The sequence below is a fragment of the Pipra filicauda genome, unplaced genomic scaffold (assembly GCF_003945595.2).
Source record: "Pipra filicauda isolate LSUMZ 115617 unplaced genomic scaffold, ASM394559v2 scaffold139_size1960392_pilon, whole genome shotgun sequence".
Lineage (NCBI taxonomy): Eukaryota > Metazoa > Chordata > Aves > Passeriformes > Pipridae > Pipra > Pipra filicauda.
In genome coordinates this window covers 1,767,213-1,792,064 of record NW_024103873.1, presented here as the reverse complement: position 1 = coordinate 1,792,064, position 24,852 = coordinate 1,767,213, and the positions used below count along the sequence as shown (strand labels likewise).

Genomic DNA, 24,852 nt, shown 5'->3' with positions numbered 1-24,852 from the left:
TCCTCTCTTAACAGAGCAGGTCTGTAGAGATACAGATGTCAACTCAATTCCTCCTCAGGTCCAGGAGCTCCGAAGTTAATTTCACACCAAGAAGGTTTCAACAAGCAAGACACAGGAAAAAAAAGTACCCTGAAAAAGAAATATTGAATTCTTTGACACGGCCAAAATATTCATGGTAGAGAAGTAGGGGGGAGGAAAGGGGGGCAGAAGATGGTTTTTGAGCTGGACATGCTGAAAGCAGCAGCTGAATTAAGTGGAAAGGAATAACTCTGCCCAGAGAAGCTCCTTCACATCCTGCTCATAAGGAATTGCCCAGCTCTCTGAGAGCTGCACACTCAGCCCTGTCTGTGCACAACCTGTGCTGGAGGTGGTTGAGAACAGCAGGTTTTTGACTGGCTGGACCCAGGGCATCACTTCTTGTATCAGGAGATGCAAGGGAATGTTTCCACAGCTGTTCATCCATTAGCACATGACAGGAACTGAGCGGACAGGAGCTTCGTGCCCCGTGTGTTCTCAGTCTTACTCTTGGAGTAAATACAAAAGATGTGCTTGCAATGAAGCTCCTCAATTGTCTTTAAGGAGCTTCGGCTTTCTAAGAAGCTTTGGGGGGTTCCTTGCGAAGTGATGAAATGAGATTAGAGTCCCTCCTCATGAAACATTCACATGACAGATCATCTGGGGAAAGAAACATCAACCAAAAGAAAAAGCTTCCCAATTAATAAAACATAAGAGAAGTGAGATGGAATAGCATGTGAAAGGAATGACCTGCTTTAAAAGCACTGCTGGGTGTCATCTTAGCTCCTTCTTGCAGAATTCCCCACATAAACCCATCCAGCTGTTCCCATCTGCCTCCCTCCTGCCGCTGCCAGGACGGGGAACCACGACAACCCTGCTGCTGGAGAGCTGCTTCACTTCTCCTGGAAAAAACGTGCAATTCCAGGGAGTGATCCAGGCAGAAGGATCTTCCCAGGACCAAACTGGGTGTGCAGCATCCCCTGGTGCTGGTGCACTGCTGCTCCCACCCAGGTGCTCTCTGTGGGCCCAGCACATGTGATCATATCCCCACTCTGCACCTGCAATCACTCACCCCATTTGTGCATGCAATTATTATATCTGCATGCATAATTGGGAATGCATTATGCAAATCACCAGTTATTGAGGTAATTGGTCATTGGCTTACACAGTTACTGGTGGGTGATTTGCATGTGCTGTGCTGGTACCTTTCTGAATAAATCCAGCACACTCAGGCAATTCTGAAAATAAACGTCCACATCCAAACCCTGGGTGAAGAGAAAACCTTGCTGGGTTCACAAAAAGTGTCACCCACACTAAGAAACCTGTAACAACAGTCAAACTGTAATATCTCTTTCTCTGCTTGACCCACAAACAAGTCTTCAGCAAGAATACTTCTCCAAAAATTCCACCTGCCTGTTGTAAACTGCTCACAGACTTATTTCCACCTCCCATCCCTCAGGAGCTGCTGCTGTTGGGACACAGCAAGATTCTCACATGCTCAGTAGCAAGTCTCTTTTTTTTTATTTTTATTTATATTTATTATTTTTTATATTTTAATTATTTTTTATATTTAAATTATTTTTTAATTTTATTTATTTATTTCTCTTTTATTTTTATTTTTGACGGTGCCCCTTCTACCTGTCAGTCCCACTGGCTCCCTCTTCCCAGTTGATATTTCAGTCCAAAAAGGCACTTTAGGATCCCGTGGCACAGTTCAGGGGATGGATTATGCACACACTGGGACGTTAAGCAGCTTAATGGCAGGATGTCTGCTCAGAGAGAAAAGGCAGCGACGTGCGTGACAGGTCACCCAGAGCTCCATTGTTTTATTATTATCCAGCCTACGTTGTTTAGACCCTTCCAAAGCTTTAAAGGCCTGGTCCCCAAAATGCCAGGCACTGTGAAGACACAAACCAGCAGACAGGTCTCTGTCCTGGAGCTGCAAATAGGTTTGGGGCAGGAAGGAGGAGGGGACACAGGATGGAGTGGACACAGCAAATGTCACACTCCCTCCACAGCACTTTCAGGGATGAAAATGAACCAGGAAAGCAGCTGAATGCAAAGACAATGGAGGAATAAGGGGATGAAGTCAGAGGGTACAGGAGAGAAGATGAAAACAAAGAGGCAATTAAAAAGGGCAATGTGCAGCCCAAATAGTCATAAATCTCATATTTTCCTGGGACCTTCTTTTTCAAGATCCCTTGAGCAGGAGTGTGTGGGAGAGCACTTAGTTCTGACTGATACTGATGACAGGAAAACATTTTTGGAGATTGTACCTCGATCAGCTCATGGGAGGTAACATGGAGAGGAAAATTCACTGCCTTTCTCCCTGAGTGCAAACCTTCCCCTTAGTCCAAGAGGTTGTGCAGCAGCTACTCCTGAGCTGTTGATACCTCACAACCTGGGAGAGAAACAACTTCCACTGCTCTTTACTGCACAAAAATACTCATTTGCATCCTGTAGGAATGAAAGATTTTTTAATTTCCATCTCAACATTATTCTCATTCCCAGTGTTTCAATGTTGTGAAAACTGCCTAGAAACGAAGACACCGGCTCAAGATTTTAAAATTTTAACTCTCACTGTATTTCTCCTCCTCTTTGTTTGCAGGTAGGTTTTAGGTCCACCAGATTTGTGCCTTGCAGGATTTTTCTCCAGCATTGGCAGGGGCTACCCAGGGAGGTGGTGGAGTCCCCATCCCTGGAGGTGTTCAGGAATGACTGGTTGTGGCACTCAGGGCTCTGCACCCAATGGCTCAGCAGGGACACCCCAAATCTCCTGTCCCATGAAGGAAGGTTTCCATTCTGTGGTCCTGAGGAGTTTGGACAGCTTGGGGAGCTGCTCTGCAGTTTCCAACCATCTCTGATTGCTTTGGGGTTTGGAGGTGTGAGCTCTGCTTTGGAACCTTATTTGTGATCATTGCAAAGCTCCTCATGGATCTTGGAAGGGGAGGGGCCTGTTGTGTGTGTAATTTAAAACAGGGAAAGCCTGGAGTGGAGACAGCACCGCTGCAATGACAGACAAGTGTTCAGCTGCTCATGAAAATTAAAGACAGAGAACACTGTCCCCTGGGAAGTTCCAGACCCCCGGCCCTCCTCTGGGCTGTACAGACACAGGACGGGCCCGGGAGCCTCCTGAGGAACCAGAGCAGCCTCACACCAACACCATCATCAGTGTGTGTGAGAAAAAAGGCTCAGACAGTTCCCTCAAACCCCAGTGCCTGTCAGGAGACAAGGAGGACACGGCTGTGGGGGCTGCAGGTCCCACTGCTCTCCCTGGGGTTAGAGGAATTGTGCAGAGAGCTGCAGGAGGACCCCATGGAACTGGAACCGTGTGAAAGGATGGGTCTACTCTGTTGAGAAAGTAAGAAAATAAATTCCCTGCCCTGAAACAAAGAACTGAAGCCATTCAAAACACTGGGTTTTCCAAGATGCATCCTCTACTGAATTACTTCCACATCAGGAATAAGTGATAGAAGGGAAGGGAACATCCGGACGGATGAGAACAGGCCCTGTGGAAGGAAAAGAGGCCTTTTGGACATTGATGAGTTCCTTCTGAAAATTCAATTTCCTTATGTATGAAAAACTTCACTTTTACTGTTACTCAAATGACCTTTTGGGCTCCCAGAAAAAAATTCATTGCCTTGGGAGGAAATCTGAAGCATTAAGTGCAGACTGTATTTGCCATGTGTTTAACTTATTGTTAACTCATATTAAAAACTGTTTAACCAGTCTTTAAAATCATTTCCTGGGAAGGTGCCACTCTGGGCCATGCCTGGAGGAGGTGCTGAGCTCAGCCTGATGAGGAACCAGCACCTTTTCATCCAGGTTGTGCTCAGGTGATTGCAACACTTTGTGCAGGGCTGGAGGGTGAACAATATCCCCAACAATTACCTGTCAATAAAAGCACCAGTGCCTGTTGAGGAACACAGAATTCCCATTATCTTAATAGAGGGCATGAGGGATGAGGCAGCACAGCACCATCCAGCAGAGCTTTGTCTTCTGTTGGTTAAGTGAGTAATAAAAAAAAGCAGGAAATAAAGGTTTTAAGGTAAGAAGAAAAGCTGATTTTTATATCAGTGCCAAAACTTCAGCCAGAGACTCCTCGTCTAACAGACTAATTGTTCTTAAAGTCCGACGTGAGGCTCCAGCCAGTGCACCCAGGGAGTTTGACCAGAGAAGTGGGTGAGGAGCAAGGTCAGGACAAGAAAAGGTGCAGAAATGTGCAAGTCAATAACTCTAAACTAAGGTAAGTGAAAACAGAGTCAGCAAACCAGGAGGGAACGGGCTGTGGAACATATCCAAGGGCTTACCCAGACAGCTCCAAATCCGTGAATTTCAGGCTCAAATGACTCCCAGGGTTCACAGAATCACAGAGGTATGGAATATCCTGAGATGGGAGGGACCCGCAGGGATCATCAAAGTCCAACTCCTGGCCTTGCCCAGGACACCCCAAATCCCACCCTCAGAGCATTGTTCAAACCCTCCTGGAGCTCTGGCAGCCTTGGGGCTGTGCCCACTGCCCTGGGGAGCCTGGGCAGTGCCAACCACCCTCTGGGGGAAGAACCTTTCCCTGAGATCCAACCTGACCCTGCTCTGGCACAGCTCCAGCCGTTCCCAGGTCCTGTCCCTGGTCACGGGGAGCAGAGATCAGACCTGCCCCTCCGCCGCCCCTCAGGAGAAGCTGTAAAGAGCTGTGAGATCTCCCCTCAGTCTCCTCTTCTCCAGGCTGAAACCAGGTGGACATTGTAGCCTATTTTTCTCCTGGCTAACTCATCAATCCCTCACTGAGCAGCCCTGGAGGACACACAAATGCAATCTCAGTCATGGGGCACAGTGAGTTCCCATCTCCATGGCTCGAGGTTTTCCTCTCTACACAGCACAGAAACCCCAATGTTGGAATCCTGGCAAGCCACAGCACTTTGTCACTACCCCTCTGTGTCACTTCTAACAAAGTCCGAAAAAATTTAGAAGCAGGGTCCAAAGGGCAGGTGGAAAGACCCCTGGCAGGTCCACGATCTGCCTCAGACACAGGTTGGGGTTTGTGATGGTGACATTGTCATGGTCAGGTCATCCCAAATAACTGCACAGTGTCAGTGACAGGGCACGTTGTGCAGGGCACCACTGACACTGCTCAGGCACTGGCAGGGGCTGTTCCCCCCGACCCCCGTGACGGACAATTGGAGATTTGGGCACCGCAGAATCAACCACCGGCCCGAGGGGGCGGAGCCATACCATGTGGGCGTGGTTTTTGGGCGGGGCCATGTTTAGCCCCGCCCCTCACAGCCGGTGGCGGCGCGCGGTGCAGCCAATGGGAACGCGGCCTGTCACGTGACCCGCGGCGCCTTCCCAGGTGCGCGCGGCAGCGGCTCCAGAGCGGGCGGGACCGGGGACGGGAGAGCTCCGGCCGGGCGGGGCGGGGGACGGGGCGCGGGGACGGGAGCCGGCCGGCCGCCCACCCACCCACTCATCCACCCACCCACTCATCCACTCACCCACTCACTCACTCACCCACCCACCCACCCATCCATCCATCCATCCACACACCCACCCAGCCCGCCGCCCCTCTCCGCATCCCGGCGCGGCGGGAGCGCGGCGGCAGCGGCGGATGTACAGCCCCGGGGAAGCCCCGCGGGAGCGCCCGGCCGGCGGTGAGTGCGGAGCGGCTCGGGGCAGGGAGCGGGACCCCCGGGAGCTGCGCGGGTGCGGGCGCTCCGATGGGATGCGGGATGTGCCGTGGGATGCGGGGATGTGCGCTGGGATGCGGTACGCTCCGCTGGGATGCGGTACGCTCCGCTGGGATGCGGTACGCTCCGCTGGGATGCGGGGATGCGCGCTGGGATGCGGGGATGCGCGCTGGGATGCGGGGATGTGCAGCGCACATCGCCCGGGGAGATCCCGCGGAGGGAGCAAAGTTTGTGGCGGCGGACGCGCCCCCCGGTGCCCCCCGGGGCTGCCGGGGGAGTCCCCGCGGGCTGCGGGGTTTCGGCCGCTCGGCACCGCGCCGGGACCGCCCCGGGGCTGCGGCCGCCCCGCACCGCCGGGGCTGCGGGGTTCGGCTGCAGCATCGCCCGCCTCCTCCCCGCGGGCGCTCCGCTGTCCCCCGGGCCGGTCTGGCGGTGGATCGCGGGTTTTGGGGGCGGATCGGTGCCCGGGTGCCGGCGGTGGGCGCGGGGCTGGCGGTGCGGCAGCGCTGCCCGCGTCCCTATTTGCATGCGAATGGGAGCGGATCCCGGCAGATGTCCTGCCTCATCCATTCACCCGCAGGAATGCGAGCAGACAAGGAGCCTTCAGTGTGACAATGGCCCTTCAGAAAGCGGCATAAAGGCGCAGTGTGAGCGCGGCCGCGGCTCCGCCGCCTCCTCCCGCGGCCGCGGCTTTGTGCGCGGGGCGCTGCGGGCGGAGCGGCCGCCCCGCACCTGGGGCTGCGGGACCGGGAGCGGAGAGCGCGGGGCACGGCAGAGATGCTCCAGCGGGGCCCTGCCGCACCGCACCTGCGGGCTGGGGGGATCTGGGGAGTCGGGTACCGGAAAGGTGCGGGGAGAAGCGCGGGGCAGCGGCCCGGCGGCCGCGGATCGTCACCCCTGCTCTGGTGGTCCCCTGCCCCCGGGGCTGGCTGTTCCTCTCCCTGCGAGTTTGGGGGTCTCTAGCTCGGGGTCTGGCGGTCCCCTCGGCCCCCGGGGTTGGGGGTCTCTCGCCCCCGCTCCCTCCCCGCGCAGCCGCGGGCGGACAAAGGGACCGACCCCGCTGCCGCCCCTTTGTCGCCCCTGTCAAAGGGCCCTTTGAGCGCGGGGCCGGCCCCTCTCCCCTGCAGGAGGAGGGAGAGGACGAGGCGCTTTGTGCCGCGGGCTCAGCATCACCGGGGCCGCACAACAGATGTTGGCCTGCGATTTTAGCTCTCCCCCAAGTTACTCGGGGCGCCTTTCCCACCAGGCGATGAAAGGCAAAGTAACAGAATTAAACTCAAAGTAGACAATAATGTTGTCCAGAGGTGAGAGATCACGCACAGGGAGCTTCTATTTTTGTCCTGGAGCTACGTGATAGCTCCCTGGTAATGAAGAGCATGATAGCCCTTCAATAAAAACTAATTTGTGAACCTTTAAGTCTTTTCCTTACGGACTTAAAGGGTCGCTATAAAAGGAACATGATCTTTCTGAAGGAAATCATAAACCTTTTCTGGTGAACAGCTCAGATGTACCCACGGGAGCTCCCAGAGGTTTCCAATGACCCAAGTCACACAGGGCATCAGTCCCAGTGTTGTCCAAAGGATCCCACCCAAGTATGTCCCAAAGTCTTGCAAGTTGGAATTTACAGTAATTTAAAAGACAGACACTCCGAAAGGGAGACAAACCAATGCCCGGAGCTTCCCAGATGGGAGGAGTGAAGAGGGCAGGACTGTTCTGTCCCTCAGCCCATGGCTCTCACCCCCTGGGCAGGGCACAGCTGGTGCCCCAGTGCCCCCTGTCCCTCTGCTCTGCAGCCACGTGTGTCACTGCCCCACGACAAAAGCTCCACTTTAACTTCTGCCTCGACCGCTAAAAGTTACCTGCACGACATTTGATGTAGTCCCTGCAAAATGATCTCTCCCAGGAGGAATTTTGGACTTGAACAGACCAGTTGCTGGGATGACTATAAAGTCGTTTCCATTCACCTGGAACAGATACAAATAACGGTGCTGGTTATTGAAGGAAGGAGGATTTTGCATCAAGTTGTACAGTTATAAAAGGGATAACCAACTTTTACTGCCATAAATAATGCTGAGCATGTCCAAACTTGGGCTGCAGAAAGAAACTTCTTTTGAAGCTTCAGGGGTCTGACCAGGGCTCAGACAACCTCGGAGGCGACGGAGCCCAGGCTTAAAACCAGTTGCCCAGAGCAGCTGTGGCTGCCCCCGGATCCCTGGAAGTGCCCAAGGCCAGGTTGGACGGGGCTTGGAGCAACCTGGGCTAGTGGAAGGTGTCCCTGCCCAGGGCAGGGGGTGGCACTGGGTGGGCTTTAAGGTCCCTTCCAGCCCAACCATTCTGTGATTCCATGGTTCTGTCTGTGCATTTGGTTCCAGCTCGTGGAGCAAACGGGGTCTTTTAAATAAGCCCGTGTGAAGCTCTGCCATCATCCCACGGCTGAGCCTGTGCCTGGAGCTGTGCCCGGGGGTGCAGGAGGCACAGCCCACGCCCGGGGGATGCCGCAGCCTTTGTTTCCCAGCGATACAGTGTCGGGGCACTGCAGAAGCCAGGGAAAACTTTTCCTAACGGGCGGGCTGTGTTCCTGCTGTATTCCTGCTGCTCCCGGCTGGCTGCTGCTGCCAAGGCAGGCAGCAAATTCCCTCTCCATGATTTCATTTGTAGGGACACTTAAAGCACCTTGGATGAATCATAACCCGGGTCAAGTGTTGCTGCTACTGCAGCTCCCACGGCTTCGTATTTGCTGGAAAGGGGATTTATTTGCATCACTGAGCCTGCAGGTTTCTTTCTGTTGTTGTCAGGGATGATATAAACTCCCCAAGTTCATTTAAACAATATTTTTTAAGATTTTTTTTTAAGTTTTTTGTATGAATTATTTTGAAGCTCTTATTTCTGCTAATGATATCAATGAGTGAAAAGAGAGGTTTTGTTTGCAGAGCTCTGTGCCACGTTAGTTCTGCCTCTTCAGGAGCTGCTCCTTCCCCAGGCCTTGGAGCACATGCCTGGTCCCAGGCTGGGCTTTGTGTCAGGCTCAGACCAGGCTCAGGCACCAGAAAGAGACAAAACCAAAGGAAAAGAGTTAAGTGACGTTTGCAGAAGAGTCCTGGTTGTTAACAGCATTTATTTGACTTTATTTTTTCAACCAGCAAAGTAGCAAGATGCTGAAAATATTTACGGAGGAGCCAAAGATTTCCAGAAATAACCCCCCCCTCTCTCCCAGGGCACTTTGTCGCCTTGGAGGTGCCTGTTCTTTGAAGCCCTGATTAATATAGATGAGTTGTAATTTTGTGACCAAGCCATCCTAGTTCACATATATTATTCCATTGGCAGACATGTGGTCCCCACAGCTGTCCCCTCATTTGTGTATGAAATGGAAACACTGGTGGCATTTGTAGGTTACCATAGTTACACGAACAATACACGTGTGAGGCTTCATCCTGCCAAGCTCCAGATTTTTTCCCTGGCAGACATTTTGTAGACACGGAACTGAAGAAAATCTATGTAAAGTTTTTGGAAGCGCAGAAATCCCTCCCTCCTCCTCTCTGCTGGCATAAGGCTGATGGGCAGGGAACCTGCCTTTCTGCTGCCTCTCCACGCCTGGTTCCTGCATCTTCTCCCAGTTGGAATCGCCACTGTGGAGATGCAGGATGCTCCCAGGAATTGTGAGAGCAGTTAAGTCATTAGCAGGGTCGTGCCTTAAACACATCTTTCTTAAAAATAAGTTGTGAGCTCTCCACAAAAGGGAACTTGGGAGCTGGGATAGTTTTCCTGTGTTACAGGAGCTGGCAGTGCCTGTGGGGCTCCTGGGGGAGCAGAGAGGTGGGAAGGAAAGGAGTCAGACCCCACATCTGCTCTACCAGGACAGAAATCCAAGCAAGGCCACTGCAAAAACACCCATACTCTGTTCTGTCTCTACAATTAACATGTGCCCACCACGGGAAGAAAGATGGGCAAAAGTAAAGGAAATCATGGAGTTGGCTTAGGAATGGTTTTATTGATGGAACTAATGGTGCTTCCCTGAGGCTGGGAGGGCGTAAATTCTGCACAGAGACACCACGGGACAGCTTTGCTAAGAACCAGTCCCTGCAGATGTGCTGAGTTATTCAAAGACCTGCCCAGGCTCACTCTTTTCCTTTAGCTGAGTAATTAAGTCCCTCACTAATGGGCTCCATAAGGTCAGAGTGGAACACTCCTCCATGCAGGGCTGAGAGGTCCCCACGTGAAAGTCCTGAACCCCATTCTCCTCTTCTTTGCTGCTTCAAACCCTGCAACTTTATTCAAATTTGGTTTGGCTCTTTAGATGTCCTATTTCATATTTCTACATATGGCACCGGAGGAAAATACTGGACTGGCCTATTTTGGTTTGGCCTAATTCTCCTCCTGAGGAAGGCAGGACGAGTCTGTGGCATCAGTGGGAACAAAATTAGTCTCTGCCCTTAAATTCTACTGCAAAATGTTTTTATAGCTTCACCCTCTATTCATAAGACCTTAATTTGGTGATCCAAGCCAGCGTTTTCTCAATGTTCCATCTGGCTGAATTATTAACAGAACAGCCCTGGTTTCTACCTGGAGCACAGTTTCTAAAGATCAAGTATTTGCAGTGGAGTGTTACCTTTTTCTTTTCTTTTTAACTAACAGAACAAGGCAAAGCAGTTGCAAGTAATGGGCTTGAAAAATTTAACAGGGTGCAGTACTGAGAATGCACGCAAGTTATAAAAGTGCCAGGGAGAAACAGCTCTTTCCCTTACTTTATTGGGCACAACAGCCTTGCTCCATAATTCTCTGTCCTGAGGTGCTGCCCTTTAGTCCCCAGTGCTCACCCAGGGCAGTATTTTCCCGGCCACTCCTCAACCTGAAGTGGTTTAACACGGAGGCAAAGCTTACTTTGGGGTTTTAGTTGGAAATTTTAGAGGTTGTCAGTCAGCAACTCATTTCCAGGTATTTAATTTAACTAACTCTGGTGATTCCAGCAATTTATGCATCTGTCAGTTTTGATTAGAGCAGGAGAACCGAGTGCTTTTGGAAGCCAAGCCCCCTCCAGGTCCCTGGCAAGGTTTGCCTGGTGGTTAGTCCAGCGTGAGCCAGCGCTGGGTGACTGTCCCCACCAGTGCCTGGGGAGCTTTGGAACACAATATTCCTGGCCTGGAGAAGCCATGGGAGATGCTCCCTGGGCTCCTCCTCCACACTGGAGCCTGGAGGACACTCCTCAATGCCTACTTTTATTTGATTTATACCTACTTTTGTACAGTCCCTGGAACTTAATTCATCAAGCAAAATGCCATACTTGGATCTGTCTGTGCCAGACTTGGATCCACACAGCTGCATCCAGGACGTGCCCCGTGATGCCAGCCCAGCTCCTGGGCTTTGGATGTCTGGGAGCAGCTCCAGCATTCCCACACATCCCAAAGACTTGGTGCACCTGGAGCAAGCCCAGCTTTTCTGGAGTTCTCAGGGGTTGGGCAGCAACACAGGGAAGAATCAGACTAAGCAGCATGTAAAAGTTATTCAGAGAGAACTCCTGAGCTTGTCCAAAATTTGGTAGAATCACATTTTACATTCTTTTAATAAAATATCAATCAAAGCTTGGATTGTCTTTTTTGTAATTTGAAAATGTTTATCATTGACATAATGGATCCTACATTTTCTGTTATTTCATGCATCACATCATTTATTTGATTAAGCAAGTCCAGAAGTACCAAGTAAATTCATACCTTGCTAATGTGCTGCATATAATTACTGGGATGCAGATGAGCCACTGATTGGCCTTGCTACATTTTTAAATTACAAATGATCCATCATTGTAACAGAAACAGAGTAAATATTGATAATTCCAGAGCTCCGCCACTCTAATGGGCATTGCAGTGCCTTGTAAATGCATTGAAAAATAACTTATTTCACCCACAGGGGAACAACCAGTTGCAAAAAAGAAAAGTTTTTTAAATTGCTGCTTGAAAATAGGTCTTTAAAATGGTTTCATGATAGTTTTCAAGCACTGAGTAAAACCAGGTCAGCAACCTGGACTAGTGAGAGGCGTCCCTGCCCATGGCAGGGGTGGAACTGGATGAGCTTTAGGGTCCCTTCCAACCCAAACCATCCTGGGATTCTTTGTAAGTTCATTGGCAAATAAGTTTTCCTTTCTCCTTCTGTGCCCAAAAGAATCGCTGTAATTAGGTAAAGATTTCATCTATAAAGCATCAATAACTCGAACTTTTACGAGGAAAAACCTCTCCTGTGTTTCCTGCACCAGGCAGCAGTTTGGAGCACTGATGGAATAACCCACCCATGGCAATGAGACTGAGGGCTAAAGCTGAAGGCACAGTTTATAGGGCTGTTCTTAAACATCCAGTGCATTAAATATGAGGTATTTTCCCTCTTTCTTGATCTCATGAACTTCCCAAAGCATGAACTTCTGCGTGAAACAAAATTAGTATGGAAATTTCAGTGAGAATTGAGGTAAAGAGAAATAACTAAACCAGGGCTGGGAACATTCCCACCATTCCAGCTGACTGAGCTCTCCTCTCCTGATGACATGGCAATGCCACTGAGATGATTTTGGAATGAAACAGTGATGGAAAACACATATTTGAGGTAGAAGCCTGCTCAAAAGTGCAGAAAGACTTGTGGGAAAGGGTCATGTGTTCATCTGTCTGAGTGGAGAGAAACAACTTTTTCCATAGGCCAGAGTAAAGCCTGAGTTCAGAGAAGGTCCAACCCCAAACCTGTGGCCTCCTAATGGAATTAATTCTCTCCCTTCTCAGCTTGGTTGAGTTCCAGATCTTTCTCTTGGTGCTGACAGCCTTTACATCAGATCTCAGCACCTCCCCTGCTAAATCCATTTACTTGGTTAGTGGTATGTTCACAGTCTTTCATATCAGATCTTTCAACTCAATATATGGGGTTATTAACATTTGTATATAAATATAGCTCAAAAATAGAGAATTTGATTTTGTAAGCATAAAACCTCTTAGAAAAAAAATCAATAAAAGCCTGTTTTATTCTGAGGGCTGAAGTCTGTCAGCACACTACATGTAGAAACTATGTAGATATAGATCTGGGCTAATAGTAAAATACAGTTTAATACTTAATCACTAATAATTGAAAAGTTAACACAGCCACAGGAAACAGAACTATCAAAATAGAGTGTAACAAGGCCCAGAAAAAGAACTTTTTCTTGATTGAAGAAATTGAAGCTCTGTGCACATCTGATTTTTAATAACAGGCCTTATGCATTCCCTACAGCCACCAGTATTAAGTTGATTTTATAAATACCCACTGAGATCCTGACTCACTCTGGGTTTGATTTCTCAGCTCCAGTTTCTAGCAGAGGGTTTTTGGCATCCTTTGTGGTAGTAACAGCTCTGTACACACGGGGTCTTTCCCAACTGTGGGGGATCCTGAGTGACTCAGAAAACTGGAGTTTGATCTAGAACTGTGTGGGAAGCAAAATAATCACACGCTGCCAGAAGCCAGTCAGCAAAAAAGGGAGGAAGAGGATTTTCTGTAACTTCATGAAAATCCTGGGGAGTTCTGGCATCCCTCTTCCTCCTGCTTAAAAATATTCCTCGTGTGCTCCTTATTTCCTTATCATTAACACTTCCCTTCCACTGGCCAAGCTCCCTGGCTCTCAAAATCCTGTAAGGGAATTCTACTCCAAAGTCCAGCCCAATCTCTTCATGCCCTTGTTCCTCTTTCAGAGCTGTTTCACTCTTTTTTTTTTTTTTTAATTTTCTTTGAATGGTGCTGATTTTGATAGGAAGCAGAGATTGAGCTGTTCTGTATGGAATCCTTGGGAGGTTGGTGCCCTCAGGATGTTCAAGATCCTTCCATGCGGTTATGACATCTCAAGCATGCCAAGATTTCATTCCACTTCTTGATTATGTGGTTATTATTTTAGAAATATATTGATTATATGATCAGAAGCTGAAGCAGTATTTCCTAGTCTGGGTTCTCTTTCATTCTTCAACCAGCAGATACTAAATGCAAAAAAAGAGTTAGAATAGGTCTTCCCAAACTAGTTATACTCTGTAGATTTTAGACACTGTCCAAGTTAAAACCCATTGAGTTTAAATTCTCCCTCTTGTTTAAAATCCACAGAAGGCTGTGGATGGGTCAGAGCACAGACAGGTGGGAAGGAAGGGAACTTCTCCATCCCCTGCGGGTCAGAGCAGAAGGGAAGAGCTGCTGGGAAGGTCTCAGGAAACTGGGGTTTAACCTGGCAATGGAATTGGTTGACTCAGGAATGGTGCTTCAGTCAAACAATTTGACCTGGTAATTCCATGGAATGAGGACAATAATCACAGATTGGATTCTTCTCCCTGAATGAAATCAAAGCTTTGCTGCTGCCCTAATATTGAACAGGGCAGCCCCTCAGAGCAGGACATGAAACAAGCCACAGGCAACAGAACAGCCCAGATATTCCCCAAATTAAACTACTTTATGAGGATAAACATAGGAAGGAAGTGGATAATGCGTTGGGTTCCTAATGCCAGAATATTCCTACTGTACAAACACTTCTCTCCTTTCAGGTTCTCAGGGCTTTGAAACGGCTTTAGGAGTTTTTTTCTCTCCTAAAGCAAGAACCAAGCAGCCTCTCTAATTTGACAGCCCCCAGGTTGGCAGGCACCTCTTATCCCTGAGGTTTCTGTGTGACTGGTTAATGGCAATCAGGCAGATTTTCAGGCAGAGGACAGAAGCTGGGTTGCAGTTCTGAGGGGGATCTGACGGACCATCAATCCCCCTGCAGGGGATCCAGCCCCTTGTGCTCCACAGCAGTCTGTGAATGAAAACCTTTTCTTCCCTCTCCTGCAAATTTACTTCAGTATTTTAATGAAAAACATTGTATCAGATGCAAGTCTGAAGAATAAAGCCCAATAAATTACACATTTTCAGGATTTAATATGCTGTGTCTGCGGGGCAGGCATTATGAATAGGATGCTCTTTGCAGTTCTTTGGGGGAGATAAGAGTAGTATTTTTCAAAAGAACACAGATAAAGCAGTCTAAGGTTGTCTTGGGATACAGCAAATCACCTTCTCACCAGAGCTTTCCCTAAAATTAAACACTGACTTTATTTTGATGGAATATGTGTACAGACAAGAAGAAAAAGGAGGCATTATTTGCAGGTAAAAAAACCCCAAACCTTAAATATTATAAATCCCTGAGGATGTGTTTTGAGGCTTTATACCATTATTACATGTCCTACAGGCCCTTGTTTTTGTATTTCCTTTTAATACCAAACTCCCACGTCCAGATTTTGGAAGCTCTTTCAACTGACATCATTTGCAGCTTGATTTGTCTGTATTTTACACAATTCAGACCTGGAAATAGCTTATTTCCTGATGACATCGGAGGCTTTAAAAACCTCAGTAGAAAAGGCTTCCTATCAAGCACAATTCCACAATATTTGTCTAAATAGACACTTGGAAATTTAATCCCTGGGAAAGGAGCCCATTCCATAGGTTAGCTGTAAATATCCTGGGTTTTAAACTCCAAGTCCCCTTTCTCTAGGATGTCCAAGGTCACTGCTGCTCTTGGAGTGAGGCTGATTTTAGAACACAGCATTTTACACCAGGTTTAGTGTTGTGCTCACCCGTGTGATTTGGTGGTGCCCCTGTTCCAGTGCCTCTCCCTCCTAAAGCCCCAAAGGTGATTTGCTCACCTGGAGCACGGCACCAATCCGTTTTCTCCACACAAAAGGGGGGGATGCGGAACTATATACCAGAACTAAATACTAGTTATTCTAAATACCAGAACTAAAGCCTCTGCTGAAGCTCAAAGCAAAGCAGGTCCTGTTTTACCACAACATACACGCAGCATCCTGGCCTTGAGCTTGTCCAGCTGCCTTTCCCTGCCTGCAGTGTCCCAGCCTGGGCTCCTGATGGCCCAGTCCATCTCCAGAGTTGCTCCCAGTGGAGTCAGACCTTCAGCCCAGATCCTTCCCAGCCTCTCCCGGTGTCCCCTCTCTAACAGGCCCTTCGTTCCACAGAACCACAGGATGGGTTGGGCTGGAAGGGATCACAGTGTTCCACCTGGTCCCACCTCCTCCAGATTGTGTCCAGATAGTTCTGGAATATCCCCAGTGAGGAGACTCCAGACACTCTGGGCAACCTGTTCCTGCACAGCAAGGAAGTTCTTCCTCATGTTCAGGTGGAACTTCCTGGGCATCACTTTGTGCCTGTGGCCCCCTGAACCATTGCTGGGCCCCCCCGAGCAGAGCCTGGAACAGCACCTTGTGTTGATCCCAGTCTGAATTCGGTTTTCCTGGTTCTCTCTAAGCTCCACCAGTTCTCACCCCTGGCACAAGCCCTGGGTGCTGCTGGGCTGTCTAACCTGCATTCCCCCAAGGATCCAGGCTGCAGCAGCCCAGGACAGGTTTTCCCAAGCTGATGGATGGGGGTGTTGGTATGGCAGCAGTTCCCAAAGGCTGGGGATGGGAATGCACAGCCTGCACGAGTCATTAGCAGAACATTAGCACAGACAATTTTCCAACAGACTAGCTCCAATGGAGGCTCAATCTGGGAAAATGTTTCTGTGGAGAGATGGGAGGAACTGGGATCAGTGTGTGCTCCTGGCTCACAGCAACTGCAGAATAAATTGCTTGTCTTAGCCCGAGGTAATTTTCTTTGTGGATCTGATCCCTCCAACTTTTCCCTCAGCACATCCAGTTCAGATGGCTCCCGACCAAAACCTGGGTGACGCTGCTGCAATAGAAAAGAAATCTTGCAAGCATGAACCACTTCAGGGAGGAGAGGGAAGGTTTCTGTGGCAGCATCACTGTTCCAGAGCAGACACCCAGATATCCAAGTGCAAACAATATTGTTTCTCTTTTCAGCGATGTTTAAGTGACCATTAATATCCACTTGTCAGGGAAGTGACAACACTTTGTCTTCCTATTACCAAGCAAAAATGCTTCTTATCTGTTCTTTTTAGTTGGCAGGTTAACTCTGAACACTTCTAATGAACAGTTTATTTCATGCTTGTCCCTTCATATTCTCCTCTCACTGCTCTGGGGGCTTAGGAATGTACTTTTTCTTTGGATCACCCACCCAACCAGACAAACCCTCCCAGAGCCACCAGCAAGGCTGTGGCTGGAGTACCCACCTCTTCTCAGCACACCCCTCTTCCCAAGGGAAGCTGCAAGGAAGGACCTTCTCCTCCATCACCAGACACCCGCCCTCATAATCTTAGGCCAGACAAATTCTCAACCAGTGTTCAGAACCTTGCTGGAAAGGGAATGCTTGGACAAACCTCCCCTGGCATTTCCAGGATGGGAGACAGGGATGGTGCTCATTTCTGTCCCCAAGGAACAGGAACAAGCCAATGTCCCAGTCAGCTGCTGTGGGTTTGCTGGTGACAGAAATGTGGTTTCTGACTGCCCTGGGTCCTGGGAGGTGCCATGGAAAATACATTTATTGAGCTCTGAGTAAAATAATTTCCTCTGTATCTCTCACATAAAATTAGCCATTATTTCTGCTGCTATCAAGTTACCAGCTGTTACAACTGCTGTTGTGGGCTGGAACACTAGAAAATAGGAATTTAACAAATGAGAAGGAAGGCAGAGAATGCTAAAACATTTCCTTCACACACTCAGTCTCTCCTGAAAGGAGCTCTAACACCCCCTTCCTGTTCAGGGGAAGTTTCCTCACCCACCATTTTTAAAAGACATTTTTAAGACAGAATTAAAAGAAGTGCCATCAGCCACGTGTTAATATTAAATACCATTTTCAGAAAAAAACCCAACCAAATGTGGGCTAGGACTGTGCTGAGGGAGGACATTTAGAGGACAGATATTTGCCTTTAATCCAGAAAGCCCAGAGCTGCTGCTCTGCCCCTTCTGGTGTTTCTTTAGGAAACATTCCCTGGCCTTCAATGTTCCTGTTGTTCTCCATTCACCCTCACCAATTCCAGTGGGAGCCGGGCATTTTCCCAGGAGCCACCCCTGGTTTATCCAGATGGGCTGGTGATTATTCCCTGATGCCTGTTTGGAACTGCTCACTGTCAGATGTTGTTTTCAAAGCCTGGTTGTCCTCCAGCTTATCCACACATACAAAAAATATTCCTACAGATGGAACTTGTCTAGGTTTTATTTGAAAAGATGTGATTAGCATGGAATCAGTAAGGTTGGAAAAGACCTCTCAGATCACCCAGTCCAACCATCAACCAGCACCACCCTGCTCTCCACTAACCCATGTCTTCTAGTGCCACATCCCCATGTGTTTTGGTGACTCCACCTCCCTGGGCAGCTGTGCCAGGGCTGGACAGTGTTTTCAGTGAAGAAATTTTCCTGATATCCAATCTAACCCTCCCCTGGCACAACCTGAGGCTGTTTCCTGTCATCATTATAATTCCAGACAGGACTTCAGAACCTGAGAGGAGTCCAACATTCCAGCACCACAGTCTTCCAGCAAAAAACCTTGTGCTGTTTTATTCCCTCAGACATCAAACACGCAGAGGTGTCTGGGACCAGTTCTGCCAGTGCTGGCAAGACTGGGAAGCTGACAATCCAGGGGCAGAGGGACAGCTTTTGGTGACCTCTCTGCTGCCTCTTTAGCTCTGATCAGAGCGAGGGATGAGGTTTTACACATCAGAAGGAGCTAAAGCAAAGGTCCAGGACTGGGGTTGTCCCTCCTGCTGTGGTCCCTGGGCTGCCCCTCACACCAGCACAGCACTGATGGAGCTGGTTGGAATTTACTCTGTCATTACCCTGGATTTTCATTTATAGGCTCGTCCCAGCTGCCCTGGGCTGGGGGAGGCTGGAGACAGCAACGTGCAGGTCATTCTGAACAACATTTGCAGTTAAAGAAAATTAAATCCATTTGCAGGAGAAAATAGCTGGAGAAGAGAGAGAGTTGCTATAACTTGTAAAATCATATATTTGCAGTGGTCATAAACCCAGACCTCTGTTTAGTAAACCCAGAAATGCCTTCTTACCAAGGATGAACAATAACTGCAACGTGCAAGTAAGAGGATATAAATATTCAACAAAGAAAGGATCGAATTTGATTTTTTTTTTTTTGCACCATCTAGACATGCTTTGACATATTTTAAAAGAACCTTTGAAGTCTTTTTCAGGTAGTTTGATTTTTAGAGTATTATATGATTCATATAGACACAGCAGGGCTAAATCAGTAGGAAAGCATCATTAGGGCCCTCAGCTGTGTAAGGCACAGACTTCCCTCTCTTCACCCACTGAGAAACCAGGTCCAGGAGAGACTCTGGGGGCACCTCCTGGACCTGCCCAAGATCCTCACGGGGTGAAAGCTCTGCATTATTAACTGGCAAATGCTGCCATTTGAAAAGTCTTGAAATTAAATCAATTAAACTCCAGATTTCATCAATTTTCCTAGAACTGCCTGGGTCGGGTCAGCTACAAATGTGTTGCTGTCGAGGGAAACATCCCTCAGAGTCAGCACAGCTCCACCACCCCGTGGTAACACAATCCCTACTGTTCCCATCCCGTTAGGATTTGATTTTTTAATGCAGTCAATGTCTCAGTCAATTCTTACATCAGTTAGAAGTTACTAGAGAAGGAATGTTGGTTCTACAACTTGTTTTCCCCTCTCCAGCAAAGCCCTCTCAGCTCTCATTCAAGTCTCAGAAAAGCTGATTCCACAGGGTCAATACCTCCCATTCCTCTCTCTCTTCCCCCAAAGCCCAACCACAGAATAACAGCACAAAAATAAATGTGCAGATGCTGTTTGGTGTGTTCCACCTACAGCACTGTATCATAATCTGAAATAAAACACTCATTTCATTATTTAATATGCAGATCAGATGTGGAAGAGTGTAGTATAAATGGCATTCCTGTCACCTTTATCCAAATGACTATTTTAAACCTATTTTTAAAAGCTGTATTTAGTTTTATTATTTTTTATAGTACTGCTTTTTGTGGGCTGTGACTCAGTTGAGGCTTCACTGCATTTTAATTGACAAAGATGCATTTTCCTGCTTTCTGCCTTTACTGTTTCTCACTGTTGTGTTCTCTCAGGTATCCCCAGAATCACAGAGTGCTTTGGGTTGGAGGGACCTTCAGGATCATCTTGTTTCACCCCCATGGGCAGGGACACCTTCCAGGAGACCAGGTTGCTCCGAGCCCTGTGCAGCCTGGCCCTGGACACTTCCAGGGATGGGGAATCCCTGTTTGTTTTATCTATATAAAAAGACAAAACTTTATTTTGAGAAGCCTCAATTGCAACCACCAGAGCAATTTCCCAGTAAAGTGAGATTGAGGAAGATTTTACTGAGAGATTTTCCTGGAATATGTGTTTAAAGCCCCTCGACACCCCAGATGTTCTGAGGTACCTGGACACTGGTGGGTTAATTTAAATGGACTCTTGCATGAAGAACCTCAGGCTAAGCAGATATTAAAGTGTGGTTTACACAGCAATCAGGAATTGTGGTGAACAGTCCATATGATCCCAATGCAGTACAAACAGCTCAAAGAAGGGCACTACATTCATTTAATCAAATTTACTGTTATTGTTTGGTGCTGAGCTGGATTAAATCTAAGCTGTTATCTGGAACTGATTTGATTAACTGGGATGAATTTTGGCAAAGTTCATATGCATTTAGCTTCAAACTTATAAACCAACAACTTCCTGAGCCTTAATTCCTGAAATCCGAGCTTGGGGCCGGCCCTGGCACTGACTCCCATGGGACTGTGCTCCAGCACTCCTTCAGACCCAGCACACCCTCCTCCCTCAGCACTTCCCAAGCCACTCAAACAACTGATGCAGAGGAAAACAGGAAGGTATCCCAGAGTTTTAGGTTTAGATAATTCACTGAGATATTTCTCACACAACACCAAGTAGGAGGGAGTTTCAAACCCTGCATAACTTACTGATACCAAACTGGAATTTGTGTAAGAGATTAGTGTTCAAATAATGATTGTTTTCAGGTATTTTTCCTCAAAGCTCGAAGAAACTAAATAATAGATGAACTGTGTGTGAGCTGAGCATAACATATACCCTGATCTGTTTTCAGGAACATCTTCAGACACTGATTTGCAGAAGATTCTGGAGCACAGAGGAGCAGCTGAGGGTCTTCAGTGTGTTTCTCCTCTTCTCTAAACTCAGCAAGTCATCTTTAACCTTCTGGATGTCCAAGCCTTTCACCTTAAACTTCAAGCTTTACATTTTCTGCCTGATAAGGGATCAGCCTCTCCCCCGTTGGGATTTTAGGGAGCTGGGGAGCTGAACTCCCTCTCTGGCCAGCATGGCAAAGGTTAGAGCCCTTTTAACTGTGTGCCACTTGGTGCTAGAATTGTTACTGAATTCATTGACTGAGTCTTCCATGCAGAGCAGTGAATGTCCCCAGCTCTGTGTCTGTGAAATCAGGCCCTGGTTCACACCACAGTCCACGTACAGGGAAGCCACGACGGTCGACTGCAACGACCTTCGACTGACAAAGATCCCCAGCAACCTCTCTAGTGACACCCAAGTCCTGCTGCTACAGAGCAACAACATTGCAAAGACCACAGACGAGCTCCAGCAGCTCTTTAATTTAACAGAGTTGGATTTTTCACAAAATAACTTCACAAGCATCAAAGACGTGGGACTCTCAAATCTCACCCAACTCACCACTTTGCACCTGGAGGAGAACCAGATCACGGAGATGACCGACTACTGCCTGCAGGACCTCTGCAACCTCCAGGAGCTCTACATAAATCACAACCAGATCAGCAGCATCTCCGCAAATGCATTCTCTGGCCTGAAGAATCTGCTGAGATTACACCTCAACTCCAACAAATTAAAGGTCATTGACAGCCGTTGGTTTGATTCGACTCCCAACTTAGAGATTCTCATGATTGGAGAAAACCCAGTGATTGGAATACTGGATATGAATTTCAAGCCGCTCTCAAATTTAAGGAGTCTGGTTCTGGCAGGGATGTACCTCACAGACATTCCTGGCAATGCCTTGGTAGGTTTGGATAGTCTTGAAAGTCTTTCCTTCTATGACAACAAACTGGTAAAAGTTCCTCAGCTTGCGCTTGAGAAAGTTCCCAATTTAAAATTCCTGGATCTCAACAAAAACCCGATTCATAAAATTCAAGAAGGGGATTTTAAAAACATGCTCAGATTGAAAGAGCTTGGGATCAACAACATGGGAGAACTGGTTTCCGTCGACAGGTACGCGCTGGACAACCTGCCCGAGCTCACAAAGCTGGAGGCCACCAACAACCCCAAGCTGTCCTACATCCACCGCTCGGCATTCCGCAACGTGCCCGCCCTGGAGAGCCTCATGCTCAACAACAATGCCTTGAATGCAGTCTACCAAAAGACCGTGGAGTCCCTCCCAAACCTGCGCGAGATCAGCATCCACAGCAACCCCCTCCGGTGCGACTGCGTCATCCACTGGATCAACTCCAACAAAACCAACATCCGCTTCATGGAGCCCCTCTCCATGTTCTGTGCCATGCCTCCGGAATACCGGGGCCAGCAGGTGAAGGAAGTGCTAATACAGGATTCCACCGAACAGTGTCTTCCAATGATCTCCCATGAGACCTTCCCCAATCACCTCAACCTGGACATCGGCATGACGGTGTTCTTGGATTGCCGGGCCATGGCAGAACCGGAGCCAGAAATTTACTGGGTCACTCCTCTGGGCAATAAAGTCACTGTGGAAAGCCTCTCTGACAAATACAAGCTCAGCAGCGAGGGCACCTTGGAAATCTCCAACATCCAGGTGGAAGACTCTGGGAGATACACCTGTGTTGCTCAGAACATAGAAGGGGCTGACACGAGGGTCGCCACCATCCGGGTGAACGGGACGCTCCTGGATGGGACCCAGGTCCTGAAAATCTACGTCAAACAAGCCGAGTCACATTCCATCCTGGTCTCCTGGAAGGTCAATTCCAACGTCATGACTTCCAATTTGAAATGGTCGTCGGCCACGATGAAGATTGACAACCCCCACATCACGTACACCGCCAGGGTGCCAGTGGACGTCCACGAGTACAACCTCACACATCTGCAGCCCTCCACGGACTACGAGGTGTGTCTGACCGTGTCCAACATCCACCAGCAGACACAGAGATCCTGCGTCAACGTCACGACGAAGAACGCGGCCTTCGCGCTGGACATCTCCGACCAGGAGACCAGCACGGCCCTGGCGGCCGTCATGGGCTCCATGTTCGCCGTCATCAGCCTCGCCTCCGTCTCCGTTTATGTTGCAAAAAGGTTCAAGAGAAAAAACTACCACCACTCACTGAAAAAATATATGCAAAAGACCTCCTCAATCCCCCTGAACGAGCTCTACCCTCCCCTTATTAACCTCTGGGAAGGGGACAGCGAAAAGGACAAGGACGGCTCTGCAGAGACCAAGCCGACCCAAGTGGACACATCCAGAAGCTATTACATGTGGTAACTCAGAGGATATTTTGCTTCTGGTAGTAAGGAGCACAAAGACTTTTTTGCTTTATTCTGCAAAAACGACGAGTTGAAGACTTTTGTATTTTTGCCTTTGCTGGTGCGTGGCAGAGCGGAGGGACAGGTGGATATTTCAGGAGTTTTTCGTACAGCGTATCGCAGCGGTCGGACCCAAATGGCAGCTTCACCCGCCTTCCAATTCTCCGGTATTTTATATTATTTTCCTTTTTTTTTTTTTTTAGTTCTTGTGCTCGACTTACTGCTGTTCTAACTCCAGTGCTGACAGAGGAATGAGAGGCTGTCCCGGAGCCATCCCGAGGTGCAGGAGCTCCCGAGCCAACCCCAGTTTGGGACCTGCGGTGAACTGGGATTGTGAGCCCGGTCTGAGGACTCGGACCCTGAGAGAAGGAGACCCTGAAGGATGTTAGTTGACTGTACTGTAATGTTGTATCAACTGATTTGAATGTTTTTGACTTTGAACAATGAGTTCCCTTTTTTATCATTATTATTATTATTATTATTATTATTTTTGTAGTAGTTGAAGGCTTAGGCAAAGCTAACAGGCAATAGGAATATGTACATCCGATTTTCTAATGTAACAGACTAAATGGTATTTGTTCTCTTCTTCTTTTTATTCTATTTAGTAGACACTTTTGAAGAATTACTAGAGTTTTGTTGTGTTTAAATCACCAACACACGGTGTTTAATGAAGGCAGAGCTATAATAAATTTAGTTTGGTTCTGATTTTTTTTTTATTTTAGAAGTCACAATAATGTATTGGGTTTAGCTGTCACTAGTTTGACTGGTGATCATGTTTTGACATAAAATATATCCAAAATGTTATATAAAAATATTGTGGGGGTTTTTCTTAATGGAATTACGTTTCAGCAAAGTTCCAGGTTTTGTTTTTTTTATGCATTTCTGTTATAGCAGTGTTTTCTCTGCGTTAGATGCAAAATACTGAAAGTAATTTAATGAGAGCAATGTCTCGGTATGGCTTTTGGGCTGAGAGTCACATGCAGAATCCAAACTGTTTGGCATCAGGAACACAGCAAAAATAATTGAGAAGACTGTGTACCAGGCCCTTTTCCTTTTTTTTTACTTTTCTGTTTATATTCTGAGCTAAGATCAAAATGAAGCTGACATTTAGCTGTCATTACCATCAGTTAGGACAAAAAAACAACTCAGTGCTACCAAACGGAAACAAACCAGTTGGCATATACTTAAAAAAAAAAAAAAAAAAGTTAATTGGATTCATATTCCTTTAAAAGCAGAAGTTAAGATGAAAACTAACAAGAAAGTTATATTTGGGTCCAGCACTGAACTGTATTTTTTACAGGCTGAAAATTCTGAGTACCTGACTGAAATGCTGTGGTAAAAGTGCAAACCTCAGAGAGCAGGGGTGTGATGTGTGCACTGGGTACAACATAAAGGCATCATTTACAGCTGAACCCACGGAATTGTTGTCCGTTGTCTTTTCTGACTCCAGGGAAGTTCTGCACAGGGACTGCACGCAGGTCACGGCAGGGTGGGAGCTGGTGAACACGTGGTGACACTCACACCAGGCCCCTGAGCCACAAGCACAGCATTTTCTACACTTTATGACCACTGTCAGTGTGCAATTTTTACATGTTTTACAGACCAAATACATTCCTGGTAAGTCAAAGTTCATTGTTCAAACCATGGATGTGCCTGGGGTTTGGGACTCTTGGAAGTTTTTAACTCACTGGCTTCTCAGATATATCCAAGACCCCCCCAAAAAATTTACAGAAAAGTTCAAACTTCTTTTCCCTTG

At 47.9% G+C, this 24,852-nt stretch overlaps 2 protein-coding genes across 2 annotated transcripts in view; one reads left to right on the top strand and one right to left on the bottom strand.

Annotated features, from left to right (window-relative positions):
* Positions 1-592: 592 nt before the first annotated feature.
* LOC120322647 overlaps positions 593-24,852 on the bottom strand; it is a 105,899-nt gene continuing 81,639 nt past the window's right edge. Inside the window, exons 4-5 of the mRNA XM_039378501.1 lie at positions 7,559-7,663; positions 593-675 (exon numbers count right to left, since the gene is read on the bottom strand). Coding sequence (XP_039234435.1) covers positions 593-675; positions 7,559-7,663 — 188 coding nt within the window. The remainder of the gene's footprint in view (positions 676-7,558; positions 7,664-24,852) is intronic.
* Positions 5,527-24,512, top strand: LRRN1 (leucine rich repeat neuronal 1). Its single transcript, XM_039378493.1, has 2 exons — positions 5,527-5,663; positions 20,674-24,512. The coding sequence occupies exon 2, from the start codon at positions 20,905-20,907 to the stop codon at positions 23,053-23,055; it is 2,151 nt and encodes a 716-aa protein (XP_039234427.1). The 5' UTR covers positions 5,527-5,663; positions 20,674-20,904; the 3' UTR covers positions 23,056-24,512.